The sequence below is a fragment of the Triturus cristatus genome, chromosome 4_1, assembly GCF_964204655.1.
Source record: "Triturus cristatus chromosome 4_1, aTriCri1.1, whole genome shotgun sequence".
In the NCBI taxonomy this organism is placed as follows: domain Eukaryota; kingdom Metazoa; phylum Chordata; class Amphibia; order Caudata; family Salamandridae; genus Triturus; species Triturus cristatus.
Genome location: NC_140585.1, coordinates 224928953 through 224943322, shown reverse-complemented (window position 1 = coordinate 224943322; position 14370 = coordinate 224928953). Strand labels below are relative to the sequence as shown.

The window sequence follows — 14370 nt, the reverse complement described above, 5'->3', positions numbered from 1 at the left end:
TCATTTAAATGGTTTCTGTGAGTTAGTGTGAAAGAAGTGCAGGCTTGGAAGATCTTTGTGATGTTTGGTATGTAGTGAGGTGTGCTCACCACACAGTCAGTTGTAGCTCCAATAGTCTATTGCTCAAGCAAGTTATATTCTTGGATGAATTACAATTTAGGTGTTAGTCTTATGATGCAATTTTATTCGTGTAACAGTGTGTCAAATGTATGCTGTTTTTATCTGGGTGTTAAGGGGTAATTTGTGTGACAGCATCTGTAGTGTGTCCCGAATGCGTAAGACTAAAATTTGTATGGCCTTGGAAACTCAATCATGCAGAATGCGTTTGGCCAAAAACCCACTGCTGCATGACAAAACTAAATGAGTCATAGATCCACAGTACAAGTGCAACTATGCGCCTGTGGGTTTTTGTGGCTGCATGGGTGCCTGTATGTGTGTTGGTCTGTGTGCTTATCAAATCCTGTAACAATCTTGTATTGTGCGTCTCTGAAGATGCAGTATACATAAGCCAAACTTGTTGGTTTTGTTGGTACATGCTTTACAATCTTATTTAATGTGTGAAAAAAATTGCAATACACATTTTTAATATTGATTATTGTACTTGCTTGTGGAAGCTGTAAAACACAATATGGCATTCTAATCATGGCAAAATTGAAAACAAGAGTCTATATGCTAATGAAAGAAACTGATAAACCGAGATTTAATAACCACGTGCCCAACGTAAAGCAGTTGATCTAGTACTCATGTTGTCACACATGTCACTAATCTGTTAATGAAGTAACAAATGATTTATTGATAGAGCATCGACTTGCGTGTATTAAAGTGCATGGAGCAATGCCATGTATGGTTTTTGTTCATATGCTAAAAGTTACTTCAGGCTTTACATTAAAATGGTGGATATGTGTTTAGGATCACAGTGCTTTGAACACATGGATTTTTGTATGCTCACCCATGAGGATCACTCGTTTTTAGGTCTCGCCTACGCAGCGCGCATGCGCTACATAGGAAAAAGACCTTTAGAAATCGATTCAGTTTTGCTGTCAAAAACGTGCACGGATTGCATTGCTTAGATTGGCAACGCGTGCACGTTTGGCGCTTCCCTTGCAGGAGCAAGCTTTCAAACCATCTGTTTGTAATTAACAGATGGTTCCTGCACGCTCCCGCAAGGAAACAGCCGCAGGCCCCCTCCTCTCTCCCCTCCCCTGCTGCCTCTCGTCAAACTTTTGTTTTTTTTTTTAACTTTGAGCGCGAGGCGCACACGCTTGTTTTATGTAGGTTACATTTCTTTCTCTATCCAAAGCGCACCAGCAGTGAATACAAGGCCGTCAAGGAAAAAGCGTGGGGCAAGGTGCCATCTGAAGCCAAGGGGAGGGGAGGGGGATGTCACTACTGCTGCCTCAAGACATTTTGGTTACTCTAATAGTGTGTCACAGGCTCGTAATTTCAGCTGGAGCTGCGTGTACAAACATGCTGGTTTCATGTCAGGTTTCTGCAGACCATAATGACTAACACCCACTATTTACCCTGTAAGGCAGTCTATTTTTAATATAATAGGAAATGGCATGAAGGGTCAGTGAACAGAATGGATTCACACAACAGGGTTTTTCTTCATCACATACTACCAGATATTAGGTACAACAACACTACGTTGCCCTCACAGCAAGGTAAGCAGCAATAGTAATAACAAGAGCTAAGGCAGCAGTTTACAGTTATTTTTTATGTGATCTATTAAGCTATTTAACTTGCTAACTGGTAGGGGTTGTAGCCTCTAGTGCACGGTAAAATATGAAACACCTTTTCCGACAGGCGACACCAGACAAATGGCATGCTAATTTGAACTACAATATGACTGTAATATGCAAACTTGGCTGCTTATGCTCTTGAAACTTAAAGTCAAACAATGTTAAGTTCTTTTTTATGTAAAGGGTAAAAAGAGGTTTATATTTGTAAAAGTGATGTCTTTGTGTATGTTGAGCGTTTAGTATAAGGTGACTCGGCTGCTTCGGCATTCTAGTCGAATGCCCATGGGAAGCTGAAAAATAAGTCCAGATGGTTCATCACCACTTCAGGAACATATTATCTATTTCTTATTTTCTGCGGACTGTTGTAGACCTGAACTTTGTGGATAGAAATGAAAAAGTTATTGTCAAACAGAAAATTTCCAAGAAGCAGTAAAAACGTGACTGCACTATTTACTTATCTAAACTGCTGAATACACTTCTGGAAAACAGTGTATGTATGATTTCTTATATATGGATACATTTTCTTTTCATGTAACGCAGTCGGCGTCAAATGCAGTCCGCACACCGATCCATCCACAGAATGAATCTGGATTCAAGCACCTGCCGGGAATAGACGAATGCTCCTATAAAATACCCGCAAAGTGCATGGGAACCGAGGCGTTTCAGCACAGTCCTGGGAACCGAGATTCTCTACTGGGGACAATGCGAATATCCTCGGAGCTGGTCTCACTGACAAACTGTGCAGATGGCTTGACGCCAGACAGAGTAGGGCGGGATTCGCTTCCCTACTCAGTGCTCCTGTGTCTCTGGGACCACCCAGTACTTTAATCCCCAGCTTTGCTGTCGACACAATTACCTGGGCAAAACTCCTATCCCAGGTACAGGCCATCTGCCATAATGTTTAGACGCTGCTTGTATCAAAGATGCGCATTTTCACAATCATCATCGGGTGTCCCAAAGGAAATACTAAATAACAGAACAAGCGTTCACAAATCCAAAAAGCCACATTAATTTATAAGTAAGAGCGCTTTTTCGTTGTTTTAGGGGTGTGTGCTTTTGTGGATGTCTGAGTTCGTAAATGCGCATGAGGCACTTGATGGATGAATGAGTGAGTGCATGGTTTCAGCCCTGCCAATTTAAAACCAGCATTGGAATAGCCAGTAGGTCTCGCCTTTAGGACTTTATAAGTGTTTAGCCAGGCAACACTTGATGTTGTTGCACCAAGGATATTGTGCTGGATAACTAAACACTTATAAGGTCCCAAAGGCGAGACCTATTGGCTATGCCAATGCTTGTTCTATTTGTAAGCATGGCCCCATTAAAGGTATTGTTTCAATAATCATGACCTTGCCTGTAAGCCATTAAAATATTTATTATCCGCTCTGCTTTCTAGCTTCCGAATCTTTGAGACTGTCTGCAGATGAGGGCAAGACAGCAGCCCTGATCCTGTTGAATTTAAGCGCCGCTTTTGACGAGGTTTTCAACGGCCTTCTTCTGGAATGCCTATAGGATTTCTTACATGGCCGTTCTTTCCAGGTAGTCAAGCATTCCTACAAGTCTGTGATTTGCTCCTTGTTGCAAGGGGTGCCACAGGGTTCGGCTCTGAGTCCGACTCGGTTTAATGTCTATATGCGCCCTCTGGCGGACATAGTGGAACGTCATGGGGCCAAGATGGTTTCATATGCTAACAATACTCACCTGATTATCACTTTGGCACATGACAAAGTTAATGCTGCCCCTAAATTTAGAGCGTGCCTGGTGGACCTGGCAAAATGGATGACTTCCAGCGGCTTGCAATTAAATGCTGGAAAAACTGATATTCTTGTGGTTGGTAAACAACCATCCATTTGGTCCTCTGTTGGGTGGCCACGTGAACTGAGGCAGGTCCCTGTTCCCAAATCTAAAATAACAAATCTGGGGTTCTGGTGTGACACAGCACTATCCTTTGACCACCAGATCTCATCTCTGGCTAGTACTTGCTTTGGCATCTTGAAGATGCTTCACAAAATCTTACAGTTGCTGCCAGAGTCAGCCAAGAAAACAATCATCCAGGCGTTGATAGTGTGTCTCCTGGACTACTGCAATGTCCTTTATCTCGGGGTCTCCAAGGGCAGAATAAGAATGTTGTGAAAGGGTGTTGAATACCGCCGGCCATATGCTCCTTAATATTCCTAGGTGCTCCCCTCTAAGCTCGGCTCTTGGAAAGCTCCATTGGCTCCCTATGCAGGCTAGAGTGGCCCTCAATGCCTTATGTTTCAGCCACAGAATCGTAAATGGGGAAAGGTCCTCGCTTTCTGTTCCCACTGATTAAACTCTTATCAGCCCAATCACAATCTTATATCGTCGGGAACAGCTAAAGTGACGATTCCCAAAGTTCACAGAGCTTGTCTGGGTGGCAGATCTTTTAGTCTGCTTGCAGCTAAAATGTGGAACCTTCTCTGACTGTATCTCAGAATGCAGCCCTCAGAAGTGCTGTTTCATAGGAATTTGAAAACCTGGTTCTTCAGGCAATCCACGGTCATTTAATGACTATGGCCGGCTTGTTGTATACTTCTGAGTGACAGTAAAGTAGAAAACCTAGCGCGGCGACACTCCGTATTGGAGTAACCAGGCGCTTTACACATTTCTAAATAACACACACAACACATTATGTCAATGTCTCAAATGTATATTTATCATATTATTAGTAAGGTGCCTTTTGCATCAAGTTCCAAGATGGCCTGCACTTAGGACTTTCTATATGTATTTTAAATAAATGCCTATATGATGTTTTCTGTATGTGTTTATACATTTGTAAGAAGAATCCTCCACCTGTAGCCAATAGCACTTCGATGGATTAACATCATTGCTATGTCTTTAAAAAGTAAAATGTTTCAAGCTCAGAAACTAAAAAGTGGATTTATCTTGAGTTATGGACTACTGAGTATCAGTCTGTTTCAACTTTTTCTGCTTGCTGTTCGCAAACATCATAATCAAATGGCAGGTTATAGCGCACTGTTTAAGGACCCCACAAGAAAATCCTGCTTATGCCTTTTTTTCTTGTTCATATACTTTCTGCTTCTTGTGTTGTAGTCCTCATCCAGATGTTTGTCTCTCTCTCCCAGGGTTCTTCATTGGTGGCCCGTCCAACATGATCAGCTCGGCAATATCTGCTGACCTTGGACACCAGGAGGCAATCAAAGGGAGCAGTGATGCACTGGCCACTGTCACTGGCATTGTGGATGGCACTGGCAGCATTGGCGCTGCTGTGGGACAGGTGAGCCCAGTGGGATATACTGGCATTGGGCATAATATGCAAATGTTGGCAAACCTTTTTTCCATCTTTGAAATATATTATTTTTTCTAGGAACTATGACATTTGTACAAACATTTTACAAAAGCAACACTGATAGAACATAGAATAATACGAGAAAGATGGCTAACCTAAATTTCGAAAAAAAGCAACAGATACGATTTTGATTAATTGCACCAGCTATGTGGCTATTGCATGTACAGCAAATAGACCCTAGTTGACGTAAATATCAAGGTGTGAAGTGTACACACATCACATTAGTATTAGTAGAGATCGCCACTCATTCATGTCCTTCTGATTGAATTTGATGAAATTTCAGTGCCATTTTTGAACACTTGAAGAGAGGGGCATAGGCCAAATGCTTGGTGGAGGGAGTTCCCATGGAAAGGTTGTGATAGATAGAAGGCACACAGTTTGCGCACAAAATAGAATGCGTTGAAGTTCGGTCTTTAAACAAACCAGTGTTATGTTGGCAAACTTAATTTCTTCTTTAGGCTTTTGAACCAGAATGAAGATTTATTTCACTGACCGCTGACTAGGGATTCCTAGAGAGAAACCAATGGCTTTACCGACATGTGGCTGAACACCGCCCACTATCACATTAAGAGTGATCTTTCAAAAAAAAGGCTGAATGATCATGAACATTTGACTTCTCTCCAGCCCCCTCAACAGCTGAGCCATTGAGAAGGCATGCACCGCCACAGCCTTTGCTGTTATAAATACATGGTCCATTAGGTCTTCATTTCACAGTTTAGCAGCTTAAACTAATGCAGAAAATATTGCAATAAAGCTTGTGTTGTTGAGAAACCTGTAAATATATTCTGATCGCCAATAGCATTTCAAGAATACAATGCATCATAGTTAAAAAAAAAAAAATGTTTTGTCATCTTTGCGCACGAGGCTGTCGGCAGTGAAGTGGACACGAATTGAGACTGCCGAAGGATCCCGGAATATAGGGATAGGGTAGGATGTCTGGTCTCGGTGGTGCTAGGTATAACAGTGGCTCACACCCCAAAACTAGTGTCTCTAGTAATTTTGGAAGGGGCAGCAAACATTAGACTGATACATGCCCCTCTTCTGTAATGTCGTTCTGTCGGTTGCTCGACGAGATATGTTACGGGTGTGGGGCTGTGCCGTTGTCCTGACATTAAAGGAGTGAGGATCTAATATGGACTGGTGCATGAGGGTCGAAAAACTGGTGTATCAAGCTAGGGGATGTCCCAAAAATGTTGAGAAAGTGAGGTACCCTTTTAGAACTGTCGAAGACTCCTATTCGTGAGGCTGGCTATATGGCCCTGGGTGTGGTGCAGGGTTGGAGTATCAATCATTCATAACATTTGTAAAGCGCACTACTCACCCGTGAGGGTCTCAAGGCGCTGGGGGGGTGGGGGGGTGCTGCTACTGTTCGAATAGCCAGGTTTTCAGTAGCCTCCTGAAGGTGAGTAGGTCCTGGGTCTGCCGTAGGACGGTGTTCCAGGTTTTGGCGGCGATTTGGGAGAACGATCTGCCGCCGGTGGTCACTCTTCAGATGCGGGGGACAGTGGCGAGGACGAGGTCGGCAGAGCGGAGCTGGCGGTTCGGGGTGGTAGAAGGTGAATCGTCTGTTGAGATATGCCGGTCCGGTGTTGTGGAGTGCTTTGTGTGCATGAGTGAGGAGCTTGAAGGTGATCCTCTTGTTGATGGGAAGCCAGTGCAGGTCTTTCAGGTGGGGTGTGATGTGGCTGCGGTGTGGGATGTCGAGGATCAAGCGTGCAGAGGCGTTCTGTATGCGTTGTAGTCGTAACAGGGGTTTGGCCGAGGCTCCTGCGTAGTCTAGCCTGCTGCTGACGAGGGTCTGGGTGACCGTTCTTCTTGTTTCGGTGGGTATCCACCTGTAGATCTTGCGGAGGGTGTTGAAGCAGGAGGACGAGACGGCGTTGACTTGCTTGGTCATGAAGAGTGTTGAGTCGAGGATGAATCCTAGGTTGCGTGCGTGGTTCGTGGGTGTTGGTGCTGCTCCCAGTGCGGTCGGCCACCAGGAGTCGTCCCATGCTGAGGGGGTGGAGCCGAGGATGAGGACTTCCGTCTTGTCTGAGATCAGCTTCAGACAGCTGTTCTTCATCCACTCTGCGAAGGCTTTCATTCCTTCGTGAAGGTTGGTTTTGGCGTTGAAGGGGTCCTTTGTGAGGGAGAGGATCAGCTGGGTGTCGTCAGCGTAGGAGATGATGTTGAGGTCGTGCAGTCGGGCGACATGAGCGAGTGGTGCCATGTAGATGTTGAACTATGTCGGGCTGAGGGATGATCCTTGGGGTATGCCGCAGATTATCTCGGTGGCTTCGGATCGGAAAGGGGGAAGGCAGACGCTCTGGGTTCTGCCCGAGAGGAAGGAGGTGGTCCAGTCCAGTGCTTTGTCTCGGATCCCTGCGTTGTGGAGGCGTGTGCGTTGGGCGCGGTGGCAGACAGTGTCGAAGGCGGCTGACAGGTCCAGGAGTATGGAATTACTGAGGGAGCACTGGAGAGTTGATCTTTATATTGCTGGGTCCTCCAGGGGCCAATGCCTGCTGAAATGCATATATGTTCTGTGGGCAGAATGTGATGTGTTGCTGATTGGACCGGGGTGCCTTACCGTTGTTTTTTGCTACCAGCTGTTTTGGTACCCCTTTTAAAAATATTTTTTTTAAATGTAAAAATTTCAATAAAAATATATTTTGTTATAATAAAAAGTTTTTGTCTTAAAGACATCTTCCAGTGAAAACTTGTGCCTTTAAAAATCAGTACACATTAATATGGCTAAATTAATAGAAACTGTAGTCTCTATTTATCTAGCATCTTTTACAATCTACCTTGTTGCTTTTATGTTTCCCTTAAACTTCTTGGTTTAATTCTTCTCTCTTTGATATTTCAGTATCTTGTGTCTTTGATTCAGAACAGCCTGGGCTGGATGTGGGTTTTCTATTTCTTCATTCTTATGGTAAGAATCATTTTATCTCTACATTTCAGAAAAAAATAACCAGTGGCTGGGGGTTGAAAAGAGTGTAGTTTGTTGAAGGAAGGCATGAGTGAGCTGCCTGTGGAAACAAGTGTGCAAAAAAAATGATGGTGACCAACGGCAGGAAAAGGAAAGGAGAACCTATAAAAATAAAGAATCACTATAGGAATGCTTACTGGCATTGTTATTCAATAAAAACCTTGTTAATCATGTTCTCATGTATGAGGTTAGAGATGTAAAGGTTGGAAGGACATTATGAAACCTGATAGTGTACGCTTTAATATCACCGCTATTATATGAAGTGGGCGTTAAGAAAGAAATATTAATGCAAATTGCAGGGGATAGAGTGGTATAGGTGGTGCGTTGTCATCGAGTTTTGTGTCCTACCAACGGCTTTTGAATTCCATGCGTTTGTCAGGCAAGAGTTGAAAGCTTCTCTAGAAGAAAATTGTTTCTATAAAACTGTACTGTTCAGTCCACTGTGCAGATCTTCTGCATATGAGCCCTGCCTGTGTACCCAACACATCCATCCCTTTCCTGTTTTTTGTTTCTGCCTGTCGGGCTGTATTTAAGACTTTGCTTCTCTTGCAAACTCCTTACACCTCTTTGGGTTATTTTCCCAAGCAATATTTATTGGTGTCATCCATATTTGACATTGCAACATATATTGTTAAGGGATAAACGAGTACAAAACTAAACCCAACAAGTTGAGTTTACATAGAATAAGTTCTCTATGATAACAATACCGAACTTGCAAAGAGAAGATAGCAGACGGAATACAAAATAAGAGTGGCCCCAGTTGGATTTTTTTGGCTCACTTTACAATACTGGGGAAAGCAGGGCTATTATTTTATTGTTTTTTATTTTATTGTTTTTGCGAGATTTTGTTTATCATCTTAAACAGTACTACATGGTGCCATGGAACAAATGTTACAAATAGTTATAATAAAAGCCTGTTGATCTCGAATATACAGAGACTGGACTAGCAACTGCAATGTAAACATGCAAACGGAAAGAAGGAATGAGAAAAGAAAAGAGAAGAAAGGGGAATGATAAGCAGTTAAAAACTGCTCATGAACAACTGTCATGAAGATGTACAGAACTCTAATACTTATGTTCGAGGCATATGAGCTGCAGATTACACCCTTTTGCATAGATCGCCATCTGGTGTTGGGCCCGGATGTTTGCAGTTTGTTTTTCCTCTTGGAAAGTCTTTGGAAGTCACGAGGTCGGTGACTCCTCCTTTGGATCGTATTGCGCATGGGCTTCGGCTCCATCCTCAGATTGTTTTTTTCCGCCATCGGGCTCGGATGTAATCTCCGCGCTTCGGTTCCGAACATTTCCAGTTCGACGATTGAAGCGGAATCCTCACCTCACATCGCGGTATTGTTTCGATCGCGATCTCCTCAATCAACGCACCTTCTCATCGACAAATCTTCGGTTCCAGTCGTCGACGGCGGCCTTCGGGCCTACCCAAGCTGCGGCCCCGGCTGATGGAAAGAACTCCATTCAAGAAGTGCCCTCGATGTGGGTCCAAATTCCCCCACACCGATCTTCATGAGGTGTGCAACCTCTGCCTCTCCCCTGAACACGAGGCTTGAGACTGTCCGGCCTGTAAGTCTTTCAGATCGAAAAAGACTATTCGGGACCGAAGAGCCAGACGAAACATGGCACACTCCTCGACCTCCGTTCCAGTCGACATCTTCGGAGACGACATCGAAGATCCGGGACAGCAGCGCACCGAAGAGGACCTCGTCAGTGCTTCCGAAGCCGACGACTCAGATGTGGAGGACATCACTCCGGTGCAGAGGGTCGTGAGTAATATCCCCCCCCCCCCCACACCGACACCCAAAAAGGCTTCGGTCACGCCTTCGCCTCCGGGCCTAGGCAAGACCAGAGACACTGCTTCACACACCACCTTCGGGCCTGGTGAAGAAGCCAAATAAGCCTTCCGGCGGCTCGGGCTCGAGCCAGCCTGCCAGCGGTGCTGAGAAACGCACTTCGGCACCGAAAAAGAAGCCGGCCTCTACCTCGACACCGAGCTCCGCACCGAAGTCCTCGGGGTCGAAACCCAGCGCTTCCGTACCGATGCCATCTTCGGTACCGACAAACCCCATAAGGCCCTCGGCACCGACACTTCCACGCCGAAGCCCACCTCGGTGCCAACCAAGAAATCGGACGTTCCCAAGCCCAGTGCTAAGCAAACTGGCACGGACAAGCCTAAAAAGTCATCGGCCCGAAGACTTCGGCGCCGACGGACCAAACATTGTCACAGGAACTATTTACACCGGATCCCTTACAAAAAACTCTCACCAAGGATCCAAAAACTGGACATTTGGCACTCTCTTCCACAAAGAGACATTTGGACAAACCGGCTCCGCCTCCACCTCCAAAGAGGAAGGACTCTGCTACCTCCCCTTTCACAATACCTTCCCCACCTCCTCCACCCTCTCCACCTCCGCCCCCACCTCATCGCTCTCCGACCCCCGTCTCCAGACGATGATGATCAGGGGGACCCATATCACGATCCAGGGGATGTGCCCCAAGACCCCACCCCTACAGGATCCCCAGACCCATGGGACAACTACAATAACCCAGATATTCAAGAAGTCCCACAAGATGACCTTTACCCTTCCAGGCCATCTCCACCGGAATACTCATTAGGTTTCCACCACCTACTTCAAAGGGCGGCACATTATCACGGGGTAGCGTTACACACTGACGCAGTGGAGGAGGATTTCCTCCTCGACACTTTTGATACCGCACATAGGTCTACCTCCATATTACCTATGGTCAAGGGGGTGGTAGAACATGCGCCAGAGGTTTTTAAGGACCCAGTCAGGGCCAGGGTCATTAACCCACGCATAGAGGAAAAGTACAAAGCTGCCCCCACAGATCCTGCCTATATCAAAGGGCCAGCGCCACTAGATTCCCAAGTGGTTTCCACTGCATGAAAAAGGTCAAATTCCCAGGCGTCAGGCGAAGCACCACCACCTAACAAAGAGTCAAAGCTACTGGACGCGTCAGGAAAGCGCACTGCGTCACAGGCAGCCAATATATGGCGTATCGCCAACACCCAAGCGCTATTGGCCAGATACGATAGGGCACATTATGATGAATTAGAAACCATAATGCACCACCTCCCTGAAAGATACAAAACTAGGGCCAATGAATTAATTCAAGAGGGTAAGACAATAACTAACACCTCTATACACTGTGCCTTAGATGCAGCAGACACAGCCTCCAGGGCCATTAATACTAGCGTCGTCCTCTGTCGCCATGCTTGGCTAAGAATATCAGGTTTCAAACCAGAGGTACAAGCCTCCATCCTGAATCCTCCCTTTGACCAAGAACACCTATTCGGCCCAAAGGTAGATGAGGCCCTCGAAAAAATGAAGAAGGACACTGAAGGGCAGAGGCAAAACAAATACCGCCCGCTCTGCACACCGCCTACCCAATGACTTCCCCCCGCTCCCTCCAGACCATCCTACTCTGGTCGGGGGCAGACTACAAAATTTCCTTCATGTCTGGGAGAACATCACCTCAGACAAATGGGTGACCCAAATTATTCGGTCAGGATACTGCCTGGAATTAACATCTACCCCCCCAAACATTCCACCCAGGCAACAACCAATGTCACAAGAACATTCCACATTACTAAAACAGGAGGTAATCTCCCTCCTACAAAAACATGCAATAGAACAAGTTCCCGTCAATCAGCAAAATTTAGGGGTCTACTCCCTATATTTTCTAATACCAAAAAGGGACCAGACTGTACAACCTATTCTAGATCTCTGGCCCCTAAACACATACATCCATTCAGACCATTTTCACATGGTAACGCTTCAGCAGGTGCTTCCGCTCCTCTCCCAGAACAACTTCCTCACCACACTGGACTTGAAAGACGCATACTTCCACATTCCAGTACACCATGCTCACAGAAAATACCTCAGATTTGTAGTGGACGGGCAACACTACCAGTTCAAGGTGCTCCCATTCGGAGTCACAACAGCACCACGGGTATTCACCAAGTGCCTAGCAGTAGTAGCGGCACACCTCAGAAGACAGCACATTCACGTCTTCCCATACTTGGACGACTGGCTGATAAAAGCCACGTCCTACAACCAATGTGTACACCACACCGCCACTACAATCCAACAACTTCACCAACTAGGCTTCACGGTGAACCACCAAAAGTCCCAACTAACACCATCCCACATAAAACAATACCTCGGTGCCACCATAGACACCTCAAAAGCCATAGCCTACCCCAATCCGGCCAGGATTGCAAGCATTCAGGCTTTGCGACAAAGATTCATACTTCAACACTCCCTTCCAGCAAGAGTGTTTATGCAATTGATAGGGATGATGGCCTCTTGCATTTTCATAGTACCCCACGCAAGACTTCAGATGCGTCCACTCCAAGAGTGCTTAGAGTGCCAATGGAACCAGGCCCAGGGGCAACTGACAGATCTGGTGTTGGTAGACGGTCGCACCCATCGCTCTCTGCAGTGGTGGAACACCACAAACCTTTCCAAAGGTCGACCGTTCCTGGACCCGGTTCCACAAATAATACTAACAGACGCATCGCTCTCCGGCTGGGGAGCTCATCTATTACACCTCACAGTGCAGGGCACATGGACGCCGCAACAAAAGTTACTCCATATCAACCATCTGGAGTTACTAGCAATCTCTCCAGCCCTAAAATCCTTTCAGGCACAGATTTTAGGCAAGGCAGTCCTCATTCGCACAGACAACATGACGGCCATGTATTACATTTAAAAACAAGGTGGCACACTCTCTCCACAGCTCGCTCAACTAGCACAGAGCATATGGAGATGGGCAATTCCACACAAAATCTTTCTCTTAGCCCAACATGTCCCAGGAGTCCAGAACACCATGGCAGATCTGCTCAGCAGACAGACGCAGCAGATCCACGAGTTGGAACTTCACCCGCAGGTTCTTCACCCGTTCTTTCAAACATGGGGGCATCCACAAATAGACTTATTCGCCACCCACGAAAACAAAAAATGCCCAAGCTTCGCCGCCAGATACCCACACCCATTGTCCAAAGGAAATGCGATATGGATGAACTGGTCAGGCAAATTTGCGTACGCTTTTCCACCTCTCCCACTAATTCCATTAGTGGTGCGAAAGCTACAACAGCATTCCCTCACGCTGATCCTAGTAGCTCCAACATGGGCCAGACAACCGTGGTACACCACGCTGCTGGAACTCTCGGTAGTACCACACCAAAAGCTACACCTCTCACCATGCCTCCAAACCCAGAACCACGGAGAGATCAGGCACCCGGACCCAGCTCAGCTCAACCTTGCGATCTGGCTCCTGAAATCCTAGAATTTGGATACCTAAACCTTCCCCCTGACTGTATGAAAGTCATCAGAGAAGCTAGACGCCCTACCACTAGAGCCTGCTACGCTGCCAAGTGGAAAAGATTTGTTGTTTATTGCCATAACAACACAATCAATCCTCTAGACGTGTCTATACAACACATCATATGCTACTTACTCCACCTACAAAAGTGTAATCTAGCATATACCTCCATTCGGCTACACCTCGCAGCAATTGCAGCTTGCCTACAAAACAGGCAGCACCTCTCACTTTTCAGAGTACCTGCCATTAAAGCCTTCATGGAAGGCCTAAAAAGAATAATTCCCCCCAGAGTACCACCCTCACCTGTGTGGAACTTAAATATCGTTCTCACAAGGCTAATGGGGCCGCCTTTTGAACCTTTGCATAAATACGAACTGCAATTTCTCACATGGAAAACAGCTTTTCTTGTAGCCATCACTTCCCTTAGAAGGGTCAGTGAGATACAAGCACTTACCATACAAGAACCTTTTCTTCAAATGCACCAGAACAAGGTTGTTCTCCGTACCAACCCAAAATTCCTACCTAAAGTCATTTCCCCTTTTCACCTAAACCAATCCGTTGAATTACCGGTAGTTTTCTCGCAACCTCAGACTGTTGCAGAAAGGGCTCTACACACGCTAGATGTCAAACGAGCCTTGCTTTACTATATCCAAAGAATACAACCTTTCAGAAAGACCAAACAACTGTTTCTCTTTCTCTCCACCACCCAAGGGCAACCCCATCTCAAAATCAGGTATAGCTAGGTGGATTGTAAAATGCATCCAGATTTGCTACCACAAAGCAAAACGAACGCTATCCGTTCCCCCTAAAGCCCATTCTACACGAAAGATAGGGGCTTCTATGGCTTTTCTAGGGAACATCCCCTTAGATGATATCTGCAACGCAGCTACATGGTCAACACCGCACACTTTCACTAAACACTACTGTGTAGATGTGCAAACCAAGCAACAAGCTAGTGTGGGCCAGGCTGTACT

The 14370-nt window shown here is 45.9% G+C and overlaps 1 protein-coding gene across 2 annotated transcripts in view; it reads left to right on the top strand.

Moving 5' to 3' along the window:
- SLC37A3 (solute carrier family 37 member 3) overlaps positions 1-14370 on the top strand; it is a 146409-nt gene that overhangs the window by 109447 nt on the left and 22592 nt on the right. For both annotated transcript variants that reach the window (XM_085651906.1, XM_085651907.1), the window contains exons 13-14: positions 4847-4998; positions 7919-7984. In XM_085651906.1, coding sequence (XP_085508032.1) covers positions 4847-4998; positions 7919-7984 — 218 coding nt within the window. The remainder of the gene's footprint in view (positions 1-4846; positions 4999-7918; positions 7985-14370) is intronic.